This window comes from Elephas maximus, chromosome 1 (assembly GCF_024166365.1).
Source record: "Elephas maximus indicus isolate mEleMax1 chromosome 1, mEleMax1 primary haplotype, whole genome shotgun sequence".
Taxonomy (NCBI): Eukaryota; Metazoa; Chordata; class Mammalia; order Proboscidea; family Elephantidae; genus Elephas; species Elephas maximus.
The window spans coordinates 102,633,533-102,657,311 of record NC_064819.1 but is presented as its reverse complement, the minus strand read 5'-3'; the positions used below and the strand labels follow the sequence as shown (position 1 = coordinate 102,657,311).

Below are 23,779 nucleotides of genomic sequence, written 5' to 3'. Positions count from 1 at the left end.
TGTAGAAAACAATAGTGAATGGTTGGCCTGATGCCCTGAGTACTATAGAGTCTGGGGTAGGACACAGAGGTGGAGGAGTTTAAAGTGATGGATACAGAGGGAAGAAAAATTATGGATACAGAGAGAAGGCAGGGAAACCATTTTTCAATATTTAAAATCATATTTCTATAAATTTTATTATATTATAAGCTTTTTATCACTCTACATATCAAGAGAGATGCTTAGAAAAAGGTATACACTTCAGTTTAAAATCAATCTATTCTCTAAAAATACAGAGAAATATTCTATGGAGAAGAAAATGGAAGGACACAGAGAAGGAATCAACTACATCATTTAGTAAATTCGAATGCAATTAAAATTTGTATGTACTTTAAACATTAACTTTTCTATTAAAAGGCAAAAACACATAAAATTGTCCCTAAAATCATTTTTTAAATAATCACACATTATCAATGTGGAAAAAAAAAATGTATTTTTTTACCTGAAATATCTGTAGCCTGTTGCTAGCTTCTTGGGGTGGTATATTTGGAACCATGGGTCCTTCCTGTAATTAATAACATAGTCTACATTTTAATTCTTACTCTTATGTATTTGTCACATTATTATGTTTATCTGTTACTTCCTTTCAAATAAATAAAAATTGGTTTTAAAATTTAAATGGTCTAATTTTGCTCCCATAATATGAAGCTTGCATTCATCTTTTGTAACAGCTTTATTGAGATATAACTCATGTACTATACAATTTACCCATTTAAAGTGCACAATTCAATGGCTTTTTGGAATATTCGGAGTTGTGCAACCATGAACATAATCAGTCTTAGATCACTTTCATCACTCTGCCTTCCATTCATTTTTAAATAACTTTTACTAGCGAATAAAAAATGAGACAAAATTACATCTCGTATCAAGTTTGTGCCATGAGAGCTCTGTGTAATTTCTTTTATGACTCTAAATGATGACGTAATGGTTGCACATTAAAATAACTTGACAGAGTTCTGAGAAACAGCTTTCTCTCACTAACTGTTCTACTCAATATGGAACTAGAGATACACGTTGGTTGAATACTTTGCAGAAGCAGAAGGCAGACTGTGGTGGCCATGAGCAAGAAAACAGTCCCCAAAGAATCACAAAATAATGAAAGGAATGAAAGAACTCCCAATATAGTGATAGATTAAAATAACAAGAACTATTCTCCATGGAGAAATAAAGAATATTAAGGAAGTGAACACAGTCTGTACTATCATGACTATTATTAAAAAAAAAAAACAAAACCAAACCCAGTGCCGTCGAGTCACTTCTGACTCATAGCGACCCTACAGGACAGAGTAGAACTGCCCCATAGAGTTTCCAAGGAGCGCCTGGCGGATTCAAACTGCCGACCCTTTGGTTAGCAGCCATAGCACTTAACCACTACGCTACCAGAGTTTCCACATGACTATTATAAAAAAAATATAGATATGCCAAATTAATAGACCAGAATCCTGGAATCATAGAATGACAGGGCAATCAAATGTTGATTAATCCAATTTAAAGAGATAAGTGTAGTACATGTTAAAAAAAAAAAAAAGTGCTATATAAATAGCACGAAGGCTATAAATCATCTCATGAATCCAGATCCATTATGACAATTTTAAAAAAACGGGTTTTAGGGGCACATTCCGAGTTTAACTTCAAGGAGCTTAAACATTATCAGTTAGAACAAAGAATGAGTAACCTATGGGACTGACCCATTATGACATTTATTATTTATGTTCAGTGACCTTTTTGGTTCTCTAAAAGCTAGTGAAAATGCAAAATCAGTTCCATGATACCCTGGTACCAACTGCTGTTGCGCCGACTCCAGCTCACGGCAACCCTACGTGTGTCAGAGTAGAACTGTCTTCCACGGGGTTTTCCATGGATGATTTTTCCAAAGTAGATCATCCAGGCCTTTCTTCCCGGGTGTCTCTAGGTGGAGTTGAACCTCCAGCTTTTCGTCACTAGCAGCCGAGAGCAGTAACCACAGGCACCACCCTGATACTAGGGAGTTTGTAGTTTCTTACTGCCTTCCAATAACTGTGTTATGTTTTTTTAACTAGGAGAACTCCGGTCCTGAGAAAGGAACGGAATTTGTTTCTTTCACAATCTCCAAAATTATTGCTCCTTTTAACAGTCAAGTCTTCTTTCTTTCTATATCAAACATGCTTAAAGGAGTAGCTGTCCCTTTTTTTTATAGTTGTAAATATGTAAATAGTCTCTTACACACAATGTACAAATCCCAATGTATCCTTTGGGATTTATCACTTTCATTTCATATAAATATATTACAGAACATCTTAACACACAAAGCTTGCAAATAGCTAAATTACCATATCATAGGACTCTGCAAAGTTTGCTACATCCTCACGGAAAACTTCCACAGATTCCAGTAGATTACTTTTAAACTTTGGCTGCACCTGAACTAGTTCATCTTGTACAGAGACCTAGAATAAAAAAGAATACTCAGCATTAGGGTGAAAGTAATCTATTAAAATGAGAACTACCTCACAGGTGTCTTACATGTGCAAAGATATCTCTGTAGTGCTGTCTGTAATAAAAATAAACAAACCAAATGTGCCAACAGGGAACTCAAATCATTCTAGCACATGACTCAAGAGGTAAAGTAATCTACCCTGTAACTGCAGCTTGAAATAAGTTTTCCAGTGGACCCTGATGAGGCTGTCACTGTTACTACTATAGGCCCAGGAGCATCCTGGCTATACTTCTTCCAAGACAGATTTGTTCATACTGGCAGTCCATGGCATGTATAGTCAATATTCTTCACCAACAGTATAACCCATACGCATCAATTCTTTTTACTTCTTTTTTCATTGTCCAGCTTTTACATGCATATGAGATAACTGAAAAGAACATGGCTGGGGTCAGGCACATCTTAGTCCTCAAAGTGACATTTTTGCTTTTTAAGATTTTAAAGAGGTCTGTTGCAGCAGATTTGCCCAATGCAATACATTGTTTGATTTCTTGACTGCTGCTTCCATGGGCCTTGATTGTGGATCCTAGTAGAATGAAATCCTGGACAACTTCAATATTTTCTCCGTTTATTACAATGCTGCTTTTTGGTCCAGTTGTGAGGATTTTTGTTTTATGTATGTTGAGGTGTGATTCACAGTGAAGGCTATGGTCTTTGATCTTCATCAGTAAGTGCCTCAAGTCCTCTTCACTCTCGGCAAACAAGGTTGTATTATCTGCATAATGCAGGTTGTTAATGAGTCTTCCTCCAATTCTAATGCCCTGTTCTTCTTCATATAGTCCAGCTTCTCCAATTATTTGCTCAGCATACAGATTGAATAAGTATGGTGTAAGGATACAACCCTGGTGTACACCTTTTTTGATTTTAAAACACTCAGTATCCCCTTGTTCTCTTTGAACAAATGCCTCTTAGTCTATGTACAGGTTCCTCATGAGCACAATTAAGTGTTACAGAATTTCCCATTTTTCTCAATATTAACCATAATTGCTCTGATTCATACAGTTGAATACCTCTGCACAGTCAATAAAACACTGGTATTCTCTGCTTTCAGCCAAAGTCCATCTGACATTAGAAACATCCTTTCTGAATCTGGCTTGAATTTCTGGCAGTTCCCTATGGAGGGATGGTGGCAGCCATGTATGAATTACCTTCAGCAAAATTTTGCTTACATATATTAATGATATTGCTCAGTAGTTTTCACATTTTTTTTTTTGTTGGATCACCTTTCTTTGGAATGGGCATGAATATGGATCTCTTCCAGACAGCTGGCCAGGTAGTTGTTTTCCAAATTTCTTGGCATAGAGGAGTGAGCGCTTCCAGCGTTGCACCTGTTTGTCGAAGCATCTCAACTGGTATTCTGTCAATTCCTACAGCCTTGTTCTTCACCAATGCCTTCAGTGTAGCTTGGACTTCTTCCTTCAATACCATCAGTTCTTGATCATATGCCACCTCCTGAAATCATTGAACATCGACTAATTCCTATTGGTACGGTGACTCTGTGTATTCCTTTCAACTTCTTTTGATGCTTCCTGTGTCATTCAATTTTTTGACCACATAATCCTTCAATATCGCAACTTGAGGCTTGAATTTTTTCTTCGGTTCTTTCAGTTTGGGAAATGCCGAGCATGCTCTTCCCTTTTTCTAACTCCAGGCTCTGCACATTTCACTGTAATATTTTAGTTTGTCTTCTTGAGCCACCCTTTGAAATATTCTGTTCAGCTCTTTTACTCATCATTTCTTTCATTTGCTTTAGCTACTCTACGTTCAAGAGCCAGTTTCAGAGTCTCTTCTGACATCCGTTTTGTTCTTTTCTTTCTTCCTTGTCTTCTTAATGGCAACCCTAAGAAGTAAATAACTTTCTTCATATATGACATCCTCGATGTCATCCCACAACTTGTCTGATCTTCGGTCATTAGTGTTCAGTGAGTCAAATTTACTCTTGGGATGGTTTCTAAATTCAAGCAGGATATATTCAAAGTCATACTTTGGCTCTCATGGACTTGTTTTAATTTTCTTCAGCTTCTACTTGAACTTGTATATGAGCAATTGGTGGTCTGTTCTGCAGTTGGCCCCTGGCCTTGTTCTGACCAATGATATTGAGTTTCTCTGCCATCTCTTTCCACAAATATAGTTGATTTGATTCCTGTGTATTCCATCTGGCGAGGTCCATGTGTATAGTCACTGTTTATGTTGTTGAAAAAAGGCATTTCCAATGAATAAGTCATTGATCTTGCAGATTTCTATCATGTGATTTTCAGTGTCATTTCTATCACCCAGGCCATATTTTCCAATTACTGATTCTTCTTCGTTTCCAACTTCCACATTCCAAGCATAGTTGTTATCAATGCAACTTGATCACATGTTTCATCAATTTCAGACTGCAGAAGTAGGTAAAAGGCTTCAATTTCTTCATCTTTGGCATTAATGGTTGGTGCATAAATTTGAATAATAGTCATATTAACTGCTGTTTTTTGTAACATACGGATATTATCCTATCATTGACAGTGCTGTACTTCAGGATAGATCTTGAAATGTTCTTTTTGCCTACGAATGTGACACCTTTCCTCTTCAATTTATCTTTCCAGGCATAGCAGACCATATCACTACCTGATTCAAAATGGCCAGCGTCAGTCCATTTCAGCTCACTAATGTCTAGAATATTGATCTCCCAGCGTTTCATTTCATTTTTGACAACTTCTAATTTTCCTCGATTCAGTTTGTACATTCCACATTCACCAGTTACTAATGGACATATGCAGCTGTTTCTTCTCATTTCAAATAGTGCCACATCAACAAATGAAGGTCCCAAAAGTTTCACTCCATCCATTTCCAGCCTCAGAGCAACACGCAAGCTACCACGGTACAATGAACTAACAGACAGATGGTGGCCTATTAGGGTAGTTATTATTTAAAAAATTAGAAAATAACAAATTTTGGCAAGGAAGTGGAGAAATTGAAACCCTCAGGTATTGCTCTAGGAACAGTCTGGTAGTTCCTCAAAAAAGTTTATCATAGAATTAACACATGACCCAGAAAGTATAGTCATAGGTATACACCTAAAAGAATTGAAAGCAGAGACTCAAACAGACACTTGTATACCAGTATTCACTGCAGCATTATTCACAGTAGCCAAAAGGTACAAACAACACAAATGTCTATTCACAGATGAACGGATAAACAAAATGTGGTCCTTACGCACAATGAAATATTATTCAACCATTAAAAGAAATGAAGCTCTAATACATGCTACAACGTACATGACCCTTGAAAACATTATGCTAAGTGAAATAAGCTAGACACAAAAGGACAAATATATGATCCCACTTACATGAAATAAACAAAATAGGCAAATTTATGGAGACATAAAGTAGATTAGAGGTTAGTAGGAGCTGGAGGAGGGGAGAATAGGGGTTTATTACTTAATTGACACAGAGTTTCTGTTTGGGGTGATGAAATATTTCTGGAAATAGATAGTGGTGATGGTTGTACACCACTGTGAATGCAATTAAGGTCAATGAATTGTACACTTAAAAATGGCAAATTTTATGTCATTTTATATTTTACCATAATAAAATTTCTTTAAAAGTAATGAAGTACTGGTATATGCTACACTACGAATGAACCTTGAAAACATTATGTTGAGTAACACAAGCCAGTTACAAAAGACCACATATTGTATGGTTCCATTTATACGAAATGCCCGGAAAAGGCAAATCCACAGAAACAGGAAGTAGATTATCAGTTGCCAGGGGGTAGAGTGAGAGGGAAATGGGGAGTGACTGCTACTGTGTATGAGGTTTCTTTTTGGGGTGATGGAAATGTTTTAAAATTAGATAATGGTGATGGCTGCACAATTCTGTGAAGATACTAAAAACCACTGAATTGTATACTTTAAAATGGAGACTTTTACAGTACGTGAATTATATCCCAATAAAACTGTTGTAAGTGATATGTATTAGGCCTAAAAAAGTATGAAATAAAAACAAGGTAATTAAATTTTTACTTACAGCTTTGCTCTGCAATTTGTTGAAAGAATATCTCAAGGTATCAACTGCTTCTGATTCCTCTTTAGTTACTTCAACTTCAAATCTGTTTAAAATCGCGTAAGCCTCCTGAGAAGTAGAGGTGGAGTTGAGAAACATCAGAAGGGAAAGCAATTGCCAAATGACTTAGATGCCTTCCAGAAAAGTAATCCTGTATCTTAGCAGAGAAGAGCATATTCTAGAAGAGTGGTTCCCCAAATTAAACGTGTAAAAAGCACTTGTAGACTCTCACCAACCGCCACATACTGATTCTAGATCTGAGGTCCTGAAATCTGAGTTTAATAAGCATTTAGGTGATTCTGATGGAGATGTATGTAGGCAGATCACATTGAGAAATTCCATCCTAGCAGATACTACAGAGTCATTTTCTGGCTCTTTCTTCCTTGATCTTGTGCCAACACTATGCAAGATATTTTATCATACTCTAATAAAATATGGGTTGGCTATATAAAGAATGGAATAAAATGACAATGTGGTAGATACTCCAAAGAAAAGAAATTTAAATAATTAAAGGGGTAGACTGGTGACTGGCTTTACTAGGAGAATTCATGTTGAAAAATTAAGCTTCTGCAATCATGAAAAAAATTATATGATAGTTTATTAATTCTTGAGGTGGTCTGCAAATTCCAAAAACTAGAATTTAAAGAAATAATAAAAGCATGAAACTCATTAGCTACCACGGAGTATAAATTCTAATTAGATTCAAGAAAGCATAACACAGTCATGAGCATTGGATACCACGAGGAGGCAGGGGAAGTGATCTTTCCCAGCCACTGCAGGCAATAAGGGGGTACAGAGTCCACAGAGAATTTAAAAACAATAATAATATCAATTAAGAGTCTGTCTAATCTATTATCACCATGAGCTAGAAATTCTGAACAATGTCAATGACAAAATACTTGGGGTAGACAGAAAAATGCCCCCTCCCAAAGATGTCTACATCCTCATCTCCAGAACCTATGAATATGTTACCGTAAATGGCCAAAGGAATTTTTGCAAATGTGATTCAATTAAGGATCTTGAGATGGAGAGATTATCCTGGATTAACAGGTGGGCCCAATGTAATCCAAGGTCTATACAACGAAAGGAGCCCTAGTGGCGCTGTGTTAAGGAGCCCTGAGTTAAGAACTCTGCTGCTAACCAAAAGGTCAGCAATTAGAATTCACCAGCCACTCCTTGGAAACCCTACAAGGCAGGTCTGCTCTGTCCTATAGGGTTGCCATGAGTCGGAATAGAGTCAACAGCAACAAGTTTATATAAGGGAAAGAGGGGAGACAGAAGAGTCAGAGGAGATGTGACAACAGACGCAGAGGCAGGAGTAATGTCACTGCTGGAGGGGGCCATGAGCGGAGGAATGTGGGCAGCCTCCAGAAGCTGGAAAAGGCAACAAATGGGTTCTCCCCCACAGCCTCCAATACAACCCTACCCATGCCTTGTATTAGCCCCGTAAGACCCATTTTTGGACTTCTGACCTCCAGAACTGTAAGATAATAAATGCGTATTATTATAAGTCACTCAATTTGTAGTAATTTGTTACGGCAGTAGTAGAAAACTAATGTAATACTCTTACCTGAAAAAAAAATCTTTTATTGACCTACATTCCAAATAATTGCTCCAACTTACACTTCAGCCTGGGTGGATGGCTCCCACCACCTGGCCTTTGGTATGCCACTGGTCAGGAGTGAGATATTTAACTGGTTTCTAAGGAAAGTCAAAGATATTTGGGGAATTGCCTAATATGCTGGGATTGACATGAGAGAATGCAACCATTTCTTTCCATAAAATGTTGGTGCCAGTATTGAAAAGTAAACATTATCTAGGCCAGTACAGCATGATTAATATATTAATATTCCTTTGTTTACTGTTCACTATTGATAATTATCAAAATTCTCCCAAAGACACCAACATCAGGAACAGGCAGAATGTACCATAAAGTAGATGAAGAAATACATTAACAGAATCACTTTAGTGTGTCTCTATTCCCAAGAAAAATTAATAAATAACATTTCGAGAAAGAAAAAGGCAATCATGTCTTACTTCAATTGGTCCCAAAGTCATGTCCATTTGAATTTCATTATCACGGATACAAGCCAAGGCTTCCATTGCAAACCTGACATCATCTAAATCACGAATAGGCCTAGATAATTTTTTTAAGTATTCATTGATAAATGCTATCATGTCTGACATTTTCTTTTTGTATTCTTCATTCAGATATCGGCAGAGCAACATCTTCCATGCCTTGGCCTCAATTGATAAGGCCAATTTCATCGGCTCTGGTGAAGACAAGAAAAGATCAAGATGGAATACAATTGATATTCTGAAACTCTCACATGTGTAACTGAGCATCTAGAACTGCTGTTCAATTCCATAGTCACTAGCCATGTGTGGCTATTGAGCACTTTTTGAAATGTGGTTAGTCTAAACTAGATGTGCTGGAAGGGTAAAATACACAATAGATTTTGAAGACTTCCTATCCCCATGGAGTATGTTAAGCTATGCATGAGAAGGGCACTATAACCTACGAGGAATAATTTCTGAAATTAGTTCTAGCACTATCCTTGCTGGGTTTCTGGCCATCCTATTAGCAGCCCTTACTCATTCCCCCGTTTTCCTCTAGGTAATCTCACACAGTGGAGTGAAATCTATTGTTTTATCTGCCAAACCCTACGTTCAGTTTTCTAGTCACAACACTCCTCACCTCATCCAATGATTAGGGCATATCCTAGGCCTAGCTGACTGTCCAGATCAATCTTGACCTATTAAGGATCAATCGGAGTCCTTCCTGGGAGTCCAGAAGCAGAAAAAATCATGACCAGAGAGAAGAAAGGAAAGGCAGAGGGAAAAGACTTCCTCAGTTTCCCATACTGCCCCTGGTTCTGGTCCATTCCTAAGGCCCAGTTGTGGATTCTGTAATGTACCTTATTTCCCTTAATGTAGCTTAAATGGATATCTGTTCCTTGCAAACAAAACAGCTCTAACTAGTCAACTTTACCAATCCTTGCCCATTCCTCTTTTCTCCTCTCAGCACCCCTTTACTCCCCAGCCCTGCCAGGCTTAAAATATTGACTGTTCCCTTCCCAACTTCCAACAGGAGTAATGAGCAAAGGGAAGTGTAGCCTGAGAAGAACCACACACTAAATTTGTTGATTGAGGCTGTGAGATCACATCCCATGAGGCACATGCCTCATGGGCCTCTTCATTTCCTCAGACTCCAGGAATTCAGTCTGCCTTCCCCTATCTTTGGTGCCCTGGTAGCACAGTGGTTAAGTGCTCAACCACTAACCGAAACGTCAACAGTTTGAACCCACCAGCTGCTCTGCAGGAGAAATATGTGGCAGTCTGCTTCCGTAAAGATTTACGGCCTTGGAAACTCTATGGGGCAGTTCCACTCTGTCCTGTAGGGTGACTATGGGTTGGAATCTACTCAACGGCAGTGGGTTCGGTTTGGTTTTGGTTTTCCCCTATCTTTATAACTATTCCATTTTTTAGTTTCTTCTCACTAAAAATAAGTAGCCTGGTCCACCATAATGCTATACTACAGTTGCTTTTTGTGTTAAGTATCACAGTGCTAATCAGTATGAGGAGAAAACAGGAGATAAAAAGAATAAACAACAGGAAGAGTACAATTTCTAAAACTCTACAGAACTTCTTGTAATCTTTGTCCCTGATGTATAGCTTCTGATTTCTAGCTAAACAATCCTCTCAAGTATCTGCAACTCTTTCCCAGGTTAAATCCCTTCTTGGTATATGTAATAATAATAGCAGTAATAATACGATTTATTGAATATCAACTATTTGCCAGGTACTATGCTATAAGGTTGCTATGAGTCGGAATTGACTTGATGGCAATGGTTTTTTTTTGTGTGTGTGCTAAGTATGGAGCCCTGGTGGCGCAGTGGTTAAGAGCTCAGCTGCTAACCAAAAGGTCAGCAATTCAAATCCACCAGCTGCTCCTTGGGGCAGTTCTCCTCTGTTGTATAGAGTCGCTACTAATCGGAATCAACTACAGGACAACCAGTTTGGTTTTGGTTTTTTTATGCTAAGTGTGAGCCTTGGTGGCACACTGGTTAAGCACTCAACTGCTAACCAAAAGGCTGATGGTTTGAACCCACCAGCAGCTTCTCAGGAGAAAGACCTGGTGATCTGCTCCCAAAAAGATTACACCCTAGGAAACTCTGTGGGAAAGTTCTACTCTGTCCTATAGGGTCCCAGTGAGTCAGAATCCACTTAATGGCATACAGCAACAACATGGTAGTTCTATTTTTAGTTTTTGAGGAACTACCACACTGTTTTCCATAATGGCTGTACCATTTTGCATTCCCACCAGAAATGGATAAGGGTTCCAATTTCCCCACATTCTCACCAACATTTGTTATTTTCTGTTTTGCTTTGTTGTGGTTTTTATCTTAGTCATCCTAGTGGGAGTAAGGATCCTTGGAGGTGCAGTGGTTAAGCACTCAGCTGCTAACTGAAAGGTAGGTGGTTCAAACCCACCAGCCACCACTCCAGGGGAGAAAGATGTAGCCGTCTGCTTCTGTAAAGATTAGAGCCTTGGAAATCCTATGGGGCAGTTCTACTCTGCCCATAGGGTCACCATGAGTTGAATCGACTCAACGGCAACAGATTTTTTTTTCATTCAGGTATCAGCAAGATGACTGAAGATAAGCACAGACCATATATGGCTAAACGCCTCATATGAAGTAGTTAATGGGGTAGATATTGTCATTGTCACCAATTTGGAGAGGAAATAGAGGTTAATGAGGTCAAGTAACCTACGTAGGCAAATTCTAGAGCCACTGTTATACTGACTTCCTGAGAGCAGATTTGAAAATATACTTAAGGTATATTATACTTAAATATACTTAACTGAGGGAAAATAGGTAACTCAAAAATTCTCTGCAATAAAATTCTGCCCACAAATTCTAGGACAAAACTGATATTTTGCGATCGTGGTAGCAAGTAGCCACCAGAATTGGTTTTAAATCCACCCAATGAAACAACTCATGTGAGTTCATATGATTTCTCAAGCCAGTCAATGTCAGCCCCTCCCTTCTGAAAGTCAACCAAATCAGGAGAGACTCACTTCAATAAACCTGCCTCTGAGCGCCAACCAATTAACAAGGGTCTCCCTCTCGGTAGCCATGCTTCTACAGATGCTGCCAAGCTAGTTACACCCACAACCCTGGAACGTCATGCTGCCCACTCTGTATAACATCAGCAGTCTGCTCTGCTGGGACCACTATGCCTGACAAGCGTAGTTCCCCTTACCATATATATTAAAAATCAATAAATAAAAGTTGCTGCCAAGTGGACGCTAACTCACAGAAACCCCATGTGTGTCGTGTTAGAATTGTTCTCCGTAGGGTTTTCAACGTCTGGTTTTTTGGAAGTTGATCACCAGGCCTTTCTTCTAACTGCCAACCTTTTGGTTAGCTGCCAAGTTCCCTAACCGTTTACACTACCCAAAAACCAAACCCGTTGCCGTTGTGTCAATTCTGACTCATAGCAACCCTATAGGCTAGAGTAGAACTGTCGTATAGGGTTTCCAAGGAGTGGCTGGTGGATTTGAACTGCCAACCTTTTGGTTAGAAGCCAAATGCTTAACCACCGCACCATGAGGGTGACTCGATGCCAACAGGTTTTTACTACATATACCAAAACCAAAAACCAAACCCAGTGCCGTCGAGTCGATTCCGACTCATAGCGACCCTATGGGACAGAGTAGAACTGCCCCATAGAGTTTCCAAGGAGCGCCTGGCGGATTCAAACTGCCAACCCTTTGGTTAGCAGCCGTGGCACTTAACCACTACGCCACCAGGGTTTCCTTACTACATATAAAAAATTTTTTTTATAGTAAGCAATAAATTCAGCTTTGTCTTTTTATTTCAGATTTTAAGTGATGGCCCCATCGTCATTTGACACTCAATCCCAAGTGAATTAATTAACATCTCAGGAGATCTCAAACTGTTTTACATAATGCCCATGTAATGTTTTACATAATAACCAGAAAAAGAGTTTCATCTGTAGTTTTAGTTGTCTGAATGCCGTATTAAAGAATCAGCCTGTGTAGTGTGTGCGTGTGTGTGTGTGTGCATGTATAAACAATATTGGTGGTCCCAAATTTTAACATTTATAATATTGTACCAACTTAATAATGGCTTGCAAAATAATATTCCATATGAAAATACAAAAGCAGCCCTAGTGGCACAGTGGTTAAGTGCTCAGCGGCTAACCAGAATGTTGATGGTTCAAACCCGTCAGCCGCTCTGTGGGAGAAAGATGTGGCAGTCTGCTTCCGTGAAGATTTACAGCCTTGGAAACCCTATGCGGCAGTTCTACTCTGTCATTTAGGGTCGCAGTGAGTCAGAATCATTTCGACAGCAATGAGTTAGGTTTTGGTTCCTGAGAATACAGATACTTTGCACAATCAATATTTTTCAAATACCTGTATGCAATTCGAGTGCTCCTACGACAATAATCGGCTTCAGCTCTTCAATCTCCTGCTCGAAAGTAGCATAGTGTAGGATTTCTGATCGGATTTCAGTCAGAGAGGGGTTGTTAGCCAAAAACTCCTGTAGGAAAGCAACACTTAATCAATGTTTTGTTAAATTTTTTGATAGTATAAATCTTATACTTACACAGTACAACCTGCAAAAGCCAGAACCTGTGTAAGGCAGAAACCTGTCAGAGAGGGAAAATGCAAATATTTTCTACTAAAACAAGCAATAGAAAAGTGGTAAGACTGTACTCTGTCAAAGGCAGAAAACCTGCAAGACCTGTAATAACAAGGCAGTCCCGTGGAGTTCCAGCTCTCACAGGTTTCACTGTAATAGTCAAATTAGAAAACTATATTTTTATATACTTTTACTCTTGTGTGTGCTATTATGCCACAGGCTCAGTAAAGAATGGAATATCCTGGTAGTACTGAGAGCGGAGGCTACTCGAGGGAGTTTCACGGCCTATTATGATCATTATTCAGAGAGCTAAAGTTCCCGAGTCTGTGACCAAAAAGACAGCTGTAAGTGTGACTCAATGTAAGTGTGACTCATCCTTGTATACCTGGCCTCAGGGCGGTACCTGGTACATAATTGGTGCTCAACTGTTTAAGCAAATTTAATTAAATTTGTGTGAGCATCATTGTTATCAACTGCCTTAGAGGGTCAATGTAAGAACACACGGGATAACATGTCAGGTGCTTGGTATTTATAGTTCTCTTCTCATCAGTCCCTGTCATTATCACTGGTATTTCCTTGGAGTTAGATATAAACATTTAAAACCCAAACTACATCACAGTCTTTTACCACCAACTGAATATACCTTCACTTTCACATCTCGGTCTTCCGTCCAGAGAGTCTTGTACTTTTGAAAGTCCTGCAGGGCTTCGTGAGCCGCCTTTCGTAGAGAATTCACAGAGGATGAGAGGAGGAGGACCAGCTTAGAAATATCCTTGTGCTCCGCTACGCCGGGGTAAAAGTTCTTCAGTTTCCTCGCAGGAATAATTTCTTCAAAAGATCCTGAAAAGGGATTTTTTTTTTTGTACTATAAATAACTTCTCTATTCAACTTTAAATACTATCAGTTTTAATATTTGCAGATTTTTTCCAACTGTATTTTCTTAAAGACTCTTCCTCGGAGTAATTATGACCCATTCTCTTGATATCTTTACTTATTAAACTATTGTGTCAGATTTGGAGGTCTACGTTTTTTTCACGTGGAAAACCTGTGTTATTCAGAGAGGAGATTAGAAAGACAATAACTAAAGAGCCAGAAAGTAAAATAAAGGGAGGAAAAAAGAGTTCTCCAAAGAAAGGTTACTAGTTGCCATTGAGTGGACTCCAACTCATGGCAACCCCATGTGTGTCAGAGTAGAACTGTGCTCCATAGGGTCTTCAGTGGCTGATTTTTCAGGAGGAGATCGCCAGGCCTTTCTTCCAAGGCACCTCTGGGTAGATTTGAACCTCCAACCCTTCGGTTAACAGTCGAACACATTAACAACTTGCACCACCCAGGGACTCCAAAGAAAAGTTAAAGAGTTGAAAGTTGAAAGAATTAAAATTGCTATTCCGCATGATAGCACAGCAGTTAAGGGCAAGAAGCACCACACAAATTACTCAAATGAGCTTGTTGTCGTTAGTCGCCGTTGAGTCAATTCCAGATGACCTTAGGCCAGTTATTCAGCTTTTACAGATTCACTGTGAGGATTAAAGGAGACGACATATGTTCGTCCTCAGCTCAACATCTAGTATGTAGAGATCACGCAATAACGACAGTAAAATCTGCAAAAGCCAAAACCTGTGTAATGTGGAAACCTGTCAGAGAAGGAAAACTCAAATATTTCCCACTAAAACGAGTGCTAGAAAAGTGGTGAGACTGCTCTCTTACCCACACAAAGGCAGAACACTTGCAAGATCCAGAAAAACAAGGCAATCCTGTCGAGTTCTGGCTTTCACAGGTTTCACAGTATTAACCATTATTATAAACATCTCTTGCCAAAACACAAATCTGGTCATGTCACTCTCCTGATCAAAGACTCTCAAACATTCTCTACCAAGCAGAAACCACACAGATATTTTTGTTTGGCCAGTGGCATAGTGGTTAAGAGCTACAGCTGCTAACCAAAGGTCAGCAGTTCGAATGCACCAGGCGCTCCCTGGAAACTCTATGGGACAGTTCTACCCTGCCCTATGGGGTTACTATGAGTCGGAATCAACTTGACAGCAATGGGTTTAGTTTTGGTTTGGTAGTGTGGTGTTTAAGTGCTTGGCTGCTAACCAAAAGGTTGGCAGTTCAAATCCAGAAGCTGCTCTTTGGAAGAAAGATGTGGCAGTCGGCTTCCATAAAGATTACAGCCTTGGAAACCCTATGGGGTAGTTCTACTCTGTTGTATAGGGTCGCTATGAGTGGGAATCGACGGGATGGCAACAGGTTTGAGGCTTTTTTTGGTACACAGCTCTTTTTTAAAAGACAGTTGTTAATAATCAAAAATCACAGGATTTCACATGAAATTCCTGATTTCTAAACTCTCTTTTAAGATAGTATAATCTTAAAACTACTTAAGACTACTGAGCTTCAGCTAATTGTTGCTAACGTCCAGCAACAGTTAGCTGAAGCTCAGTAGTCTTTACCAGGGACATCCTTTACTGGCCTCTAAGCCCAGGTCACCGATTCACATTAACCTCTACGGATTTGAATTTCCAACACCTCAACTACAGGTTCAAGTCTAAACTCCTTAGCATCAGAGTCTATTCCTCCTATCTGAAACTTGCTTTCTCTATCTGCCAAATCACAGCTTATCCTTCAAGACCTACCTCAAATGTCACTTCCTGATTTTTCTCTTCTGTTTTCACCTCTATGCCCAGGCAGCTTTGCAAACGCCTCTGATGCGGGACTTAGCGTTGTACTGTAATTATATTTCTATCAAGTCCTCTTCACTATGAGCCCCTTGATAGCAAGGAAGCACAGTTCTTTTTTTTTTTTAATCCTTCCCACAATCCAATCTACAATACTTAAGACAGCTTTTATTACTCCGTAGAATTGTGTTAATGATGTTTTTGGTTTTGAGAGAGCTCTTTTATTTTGTCATATATTTAACCATATTTCAATTAAAAAATATATATGTATATATATATAAGGTGTGAGTTTAATTAAAAGAAAATTAAAGAAAACTTTTAAGAATTCACCCTAAATCCTACTAATTTAACACATAAACTATTTTATTTCCTTCTATTTTTCCTTCCAGAACACATGCACATTTTACTCAGTTCTAATCAGAATTAAAAAAGAAAGAAAATTTTTCTTTTTTAATCAGAATTTATATGCAATTTTGGGTTATGCTTTTGAAAAATATAAAATTATGCCATAAACTATTGAGTTAGACTAAAAAAACCCATTCCTGTTGAGTCAATTTTGACCTATAACAACCTGCAGGACAGAGTAGAACTGCCCCATAGGGTTTCCAAGGTTGTAGTCTTTATGGAAGCAGACTGCCACATTTTTCTCCCACGGAGCAGCTGGAGGGTTCCAACCGCCAAACTTCTGGTTAGCAGCCAAGCTCTTTAACCACTGCACCACCAAGGCTCCTTGACTTAGGTTACAGCTGCCATGATGATTATTTTAATGGCTACACAATACTCCACCTAGTGGTCAATCGTGGAATCTGGCAGAGGGGTAAAGGAGAATATGGGTATAAAGTCATCTTGGCTTCAGTTCCTATCATACTGCCAACCAGAGAGTGACAAAAACCACATTATCTGCATTCAAATTTTAAGGGAAGTTAGAAGCCCAGCTTAGGAAAATATTCAAGAACCCAGAGTCCTGGTAGTATTTAAATAAGGGGTTGGCAAAGAAACAAGTTGAGTGAAACTAAGGATGTGTAAGAACGCAGAAGAAATGGTACAGGTAGGGTACAAGGCCAGGCCATCTGTCAGGCCGTCTGCCCTTGGCCCCGGGTCCCACACCGCACACACGTGAGCCTCTGTTGGGCTTAAAGTGCCTGCACACCAAACTAGAATCCAGCAACACAACTCCTTGGTCTCTTCTCAATTAGGGTGGGTTTGGGTGGTTTGTTGTTTGTTGTTTGTTTTTCATTTTCAGGGCTTTCATAATTACAGAACATTTGAAACAAAAAAAGTTCAGAGAATAACAAATAAACTCTCATGTCGCCTCCCAAAGTTATCAATTCCTAGCTGTTGGCTATCCTTTTGCTTCAGGTTTCTTTTTTGTTTTTTGATATAACACCTTTATGGAGATACCTTTCACATAGCATATAATTCACCGCTTTTAAGTGTAAAGTTCAATGGTTTTAGGGTAATCACAGGGAGTCCCTGGGTGGTACAAATGGTTAAGCACTCAACTACTAGCTGAAAGGTTAGCGGTTCAAACCCACCCAGGGGCACCTTGGAAGAGAGGCCTAGTGATCTGCTTCCAAAAGGTCACAACCTTGAAAACCCTATGGAGCACAGTTCTACTCTGTACACATGAGGTTGCCATGAGTCGGAATCAACTCTGTGGCAACTAACGACAATTACAGTATAAACACAGAATTGCACAAATGTCACAAATTTTAGAACATCTGCATCATCCCAATAGGAAACCCCAATAGTACACATAGCTCAGCTATGTCTATGAAACTAAATGGGCACACCAGCCCAGGGCCAGGAAGAGAAGGCAAGGGGCACCGGAAGGCTGGACCAATGAAAACGAGGAACCCAAGGCTGAGAAGGGGAGAGTGTGGACAGATCGCAGGGTTGGCAACCAACGTCACAAAGCAATACGTGTATTAATTGTTTGATGAGAAACTAATGTGCTCTGTATACTTTCACCTAAACCATAATTTTAAAAAAAAGTTAAAAAAAAAGAAAAGAAACCCCGTATCCATTAGCAAATCTGCTGCAAAAGACCTCTTTAAAGGGTTAAAAAGCAAAGATGTCACTTTAAGGACTAAGGTGAGCCTGACCCAAGCCCTGGTATTTTCAATCACCTCATATGCATGTGAAAGCTGGACAATGAATAAGGAAGAATTGATGTCTTTGATTTATGGTGTTGGAGAATTATGGTATGGAATATTGAATATTCCATGGACTGCCACAAGAATGAACAAATCTGTCTTGAAAGAACAGCCAGAATGCTCCTTAGAAGCAAGGATGGCAAAACTTCGTCTCACACACTTTGGAAATATTATCAGGAGGGACCAGTCCCTGGAGAAGGACATCATGTAGAGCAGAGGGTGAGCAAAAAAGAGGACGACCCTGATGAGATGGGTTGACACAGTGGCTGCAACAATGGGCTCAAGCATAACAGCAATTGTGAGGATGACCCAGGACCAGGCAGTGTTTCGTTCTGTTGTACATCGGGTTGCTATGAGTCGGAACCGACTCAACGGCATCTAACAACAACAATATTCATTAGCGGTCACTCTCTATTCTCCCCTTCTGTAGCCCCTGGCAACCAGTAATCTACTTTCTGTCTCTATAGAATTAATTTTTCTGGATATTTCATATAAATGGAATCATATAATACATGCTCCTTTGTGACTGGCTTCTTTAACTTAGCATAACGTTTTCAAGGTTCATCTGCGTTGTTACATATATCTGTACTTCATTCGTTTTTATGGCCAGATAATATTCCACAGCATGGCTACACTACATTTTGTTTATCCATTCATCAGCTGATGGACACTCAGGTCTTCCCGCTTTTTGGCTATCATGAATAACTCTGCTATGAACATAAGTATACAAGTTTTTGTATGGACATAGATATTTTTATTTCTCTTGGGTATATACCTAGGAGAGGAATTGCTGGGTTATATGGTAACACTACGTTTAACATTTTGAAGAACTGCCAAATTATTTTCCAAAGCGGCTATACCATTTTATATCCCCACCAGAAACGTATGAGGGTTCTAAATTCTCCACATCCTCTCCAACACTTGTTATTATCTTTTTTAATTTAGCTATCCTAGTCAGCGTGAACTAGTATTTCATTGTGGTTTTGGTTTGAATATTCCTAATGCCTAATAATACGGAGCATCATTTCATGTGCTCATTGGCCATCTGTATTATCTTGTCTAGAGAAATGTCTATTTAAATTCTTTGCCCATTTTTGATTCGGGTAATTTGTCTTTTACTTTTGACTTACAAGAGCTCTCTTTATATTTCTGGAAACAGATCCCTTATCAAACACTTAAAAATATTTTCTTTCATTTTGTGGGGTTTTTTCACTTCCTTGATGGTATCCTTTGAAGACAAAAGGTTTTAATTTTGATGAAGTCCAATTACCCTATTTTTTTCTTTGTCACTTGTATTTTGGGTGCCATATCTAGAAAACCATTGGCTAGCCCAGAATCATGAAGATTTCCTCCTATGTTGAGTTTTATGGTTTTAGCTCCTACATTTAGGTCTCTGACACATTTTGAATTGATTTTTATATGTGGTGTGAGGTAGAGATCCAACTTCATTTTTTTGCATGTGGAAATCCAGTTGTCCCAGTGCCATATGTTGAAAGACTACTCTCTCACCAGTGAATTGTCTTGGCACCCTCGCTCAAAGTCAATTGACTATAAATGTAAAGGTTTATTTGTAGACTTTTAATTCTATTTTGTTGATCTATATGTACATCCTTCTGCCAGTACCACACTGTCTTGATTACTGTAATAAGTTTTAAAATCTAGAAATTTGAGTCCAGAACTTGTTTATCCACTTCAAATTATTTTGGCTTTTCTGGGTCCCTTGCTTTTCCATATGAATTTTAGAATCGGTTTATCAATATCTGCAAAAAAGGCAGCTCAGATTTTGATAGGGATTGTGCCGGATCTGTAGATTAATTTTGGAAGTACTGACATTTTACTAATATTAGTTCTTCTGATTCCTGAGCACGGGGTATCTTCCCATTTTAGAGCTTCTTTAATTACTTTCAGTGTTTTGTAGTTTTCAGCGTGCAAGTCTTGCGCTCCTTTTGTTAAATTTATTGCTATTTTATTCATTTTGATGGTATTATGAAAGAAATCATGTTCAGAATTTAATTTTCAGATTGTTCATTGTTAGTACATAGAAATACAATTACTCGTATCCTATATTCTTGTATTCTATAGATATACTGAATTTATTAGTTCTAATATAGGGTTGGTATGAGTCAGAATCGACTCGACGGCACTGGATTTGGTTTGGTTTTGGAATAGTTTTTTGTGAATTTTTAAGATCATGTCACCTCAACTAGATGATGCCTGGCTACCACTACCAACTGCTCTAACAGGGATCACAATGGAGAGGGTCCCAGGCAGAGCTGAAGAAAAATGTAGAACAGAATTCTAATTCACCAAAAAGAAAAAAAAGACGAGACTTACTGGTCTGACAGAGAATGAAGGAACCCTGAGAGTATGGCCCCTGGACACCCTGTTAGCTCAGTAATGAAGTCACTCCTGAGGCTCACCCTTCAGCCAAAGACTAGACAGGCTCATAAAACAAAACAAGACTAAAGGGGTATTCCAGCCCAGGTGTAAGGACGAGAAAGCAGGAGAAGACAGGAAAATTGGTAAATGGGAACTCAAGATCAAGAAGGGGAGAATGTCGTAGGGTTGGCAACCAATGTCACAAAACCATATATGTATTAATTGTTGAATGAGAAACTAGTTCGCTCTACAAACCTTCATCTAAAGTACAATAAAAAAAATTTTTTTTTAAGTCATGTCACCTAAAAATAGAAATTTTATTTCACCTAAAAATAGAAATAGTTTTATTTATTCCTTTCCAATCTGGATGCTTTTCATTTATTTTTCTTGCCAAATTTCCCTGCCTAGAGCATTCAATATAATGTTGAGCAGAAGTGGTGAGAGTGTACAAGCTTGTCTCGTTCCCTATCTTAGAAGGAAAGCAAGCATTCAGTCTTTACCATTAAATATGATGTTACTTGTGGTTTGTTTTGTTCTGAGCGGGGGGATGACTTTTATCAGGTTGAAGAAATTTCCTTCTATTCCTAATTTTTTGAGAGGGTGTTATATTTTGTCAAATGCTATTTATCTATTGAAATTACCACATGGTTTTTGTCCTTTATTCTATTATGGGATACTGCATTAATGGATTTTTCAGTATTAAACCAACCTTGCATTCCTTGAATAAATACAACTTAGTCAAGGTGTATAATTCCTTTTTAATGTTGTGGATTCAGTTTGCTAGAATTTTGTTGAAAAAATATACATCTATATTCATAAGGAATATTAATCTGTAGTTTTATTTTCCTGTGATGTCTTTGCCTGGTTTTGATATCAAGGTAATACTGGCCTCATAGGATGAGCTGGGAAGTATTCCTTTCTCTTCTATTTTTTGGAAGAGTGTATGAGAATTTAGAAATCACCACTGAAGCCTCACCTTTACTTCGTAGAAAGTTTTTAAATTACTAATTGAGTCTCTTTACTTGTTCTCAGTGTTTTAATCACCTCCTATTCACCCCACTGTGAGGGAGGGATTCCTGCCCTAGGGTCATAGGGATAGCCAACCACACAATGCTTGACATTGCACTGATGAGACTAACAGAAGCATATTAGTCACATATACTCACAGCCTTGGGGAGGAGGACACCACAGGCCATGCAGGGATACCTGGAAGTTGTACTCAGGAACAGAGCGAACAGTCAGGGGCTATGGGAGGCAGGCTTTAAAGTATCAGGAGGGTGGATGCCCCTAGGTTCCCATGGGAGAATGTGATTGGCCTGTTTGAATAATTCCATGGGCTAGCACTGAGGCAGGTAGCCTTAGAGCCCAACCCTTCTAAGAGACACCTGCTCTGACTTATCTTCCTAAACCTAGCAAAATAAGCTGCACTTTCTTCTGAAATTGTCCTTGACAAGATAACCACAGAAAAGGCCATAGATGGCCTCAACTCGCCTCTGGGTGGAGACTTCAAATCAACATTTGCCTCCATCCTGGAGGATAGAACCCTTGTCTAAAGAAAAGGCATAGTCATCCCCAAGCTCTGAGTGCCTGTGTGAAGGTCAATCCTGAATATTCATGATGAATTTGCATTTCCTTGTCTGCTCTCTGTAAAAGCCCACCTCCCCAAGCTGCCTGCGAGCAGTCTTGGAGGCAGCAGTCCGGATTGCTCCTTTCCTTGTACAATGGAATAAAGGCATCTTTCTGATCTCCCACCTCTACCTCTTGTTTATTTGCTGTAACAAGTTGCACCGAGCAAAACCTGGGGTTTTCACCCGGCAACAGCAGGAAACTGAAACCTGCTACTCAAGGATAAGCAGGAACTGTACCTGGTCTGTTTGGTAAGGAGAATTATCTGGCCAGGGGACTTTACCCATTGGAGAATCATGAGGGAGGAAACTCAGGCCATTTGAGGCTCTCCTGATTTTACCAAACATCAAGGCAGCACATAATATTAAGCCTTAATTTTAGATTTTACACCAAAATAGGAGCAGGTGCCTCTCCCGTCCTCAGTCCCTTGCCAGATGCCATGGTGCCAGAGGAGATCACCTCTCTCCCAGACCCCTTGGCTAATGGAGAGGCCCTTGGGATCAACTGAGTGGATGGCACTAGGAGTCTCTATATTTTACAGAGGGCAGGCCTAAGAGTTTTCATCCTCTGTTAGCTGGTTATAGGGAACACTCCACGAGGCCATAGATGGGAGCTGAGAGATCACTGTTGATGCAACATAGATAGGTGACATGGGTGTCTGGGCCATCTGTTCGTGTAAGTTACATGATATCTTGTTTTTAATTTACATTTCCCTGGTTACAATGCTGTCATATTCATAATTACTTAAGGGAATAGTTTATGTACACTTTATGCACGAAGAACACATGGCCTAAATCTTATAACCACCATCTTCCAGCAAATTAAGTTTATCAGACCAAACACATGCTAAAAGTGGAATTAGTACTCAGGCTTACTTAATTTTTTACTTTGGATTTAAAATGATGCTAGAACAGCACTAAAATCCTTGTGCACTCATGACCAAGAGCTGGAAAGACATGTCTGCTTGTTTATATTTAAGACAGAAGATGGATAACGTGACTTTTTTGTTCAAATGCAAAATTTAACAAGAAAACACATAAAAATTACTTTTAAAATCTATATGCTGTCAAAGTCAGGAAGAAGCCCAAAGACAATTTTCTAATCATTATGATTCTAAGATTCTATTCATCTGAGATTTGTTTAACATTCTTACTCTCTTCCTTCTTGATCTGTTTTCCTGTGCTTGGATGGGTCACGTCAGTAGTGGTACGGGTGGGGCTGACAATTGCAGACTTAATGTGACGGACCTGCTGTTGCCCCCAGTGAGCCACTCCTCTGCTGACCTCCAGGGTTAACTGGATCATACGGTTAATGGCCTGCTGAATGTCATCCAAACTAGGAACCATTACCTGTGGAAAAAAGAAACAAGTTCATAATACTGTTGGTACATACAATCCACTTCTCTGATTCCTGCCACTCTACCTCCCACTAAGTGGGGAAAGCCTCATTCGACACAGTGGAAGGCTACTTTGAGGTGTGGAACGCTAAAGACTGAGCTACAGACTTTCTTTACTGTTATGGATTGAATTGTGCCCCCCACCAAAAAATATGTGCTGAAATCCTACTCCCTGTCCTGTAATAAGGAGCCCTGGTGGCACAGTGGTTAAGCACTCAGCTGCTAACCAAAAGGTCGGCAGTTCAAACCTACCACCTGCTCCGCAGGAGAAAGATGTGGCAGTCTGCTTCCGTAAAGATTACAGCCTTGAAAACCCTATGG

General features: G+C 39.2%; 1 protein-coding gene across 1 annotated transcript in view; it reads right to left on the bottom strand.

Annotated features, from left to right (window-relative positions):
• The window catches only part of DNAH8 (dynein axonemal heavy chain 8), a 367,281-nt gene that overhangs the window by 225,608 nt on the left and 117,894 nt on the right, over positions 1–23,779 (bottom strand). Inside the window, exons 26-32 of the mRNA XM_049891307.1 lie at positions 23,216–23,411; positions 13,870–14,066; positions 12,998–13,124; positions 8,590–8,825; positions 6,517–6,621; positions 2,349–2,462; positions 482–544 (exon numbers count right to left, since the gene is read on the bottom strand). Of these exons, the coding sequence (XP_049747264.1) occupies positions 482–544; positions 2,349–2,462; positions 6,517–6,621; positions 8,590–8,825; positions 12,998–13,124; positions 13,870–14,066; positions 23,216–23,411 (1,038 nt within the window). The remainder of the gene's footprint in view (positions 1–481; positions 545–2,348; positions 2,463–6,516; positions 6,622–8,589; positions 8,826–12,997; positions 13,125–13,869; positions 14,067–23,215; positions 23,412–23,779) is intronic.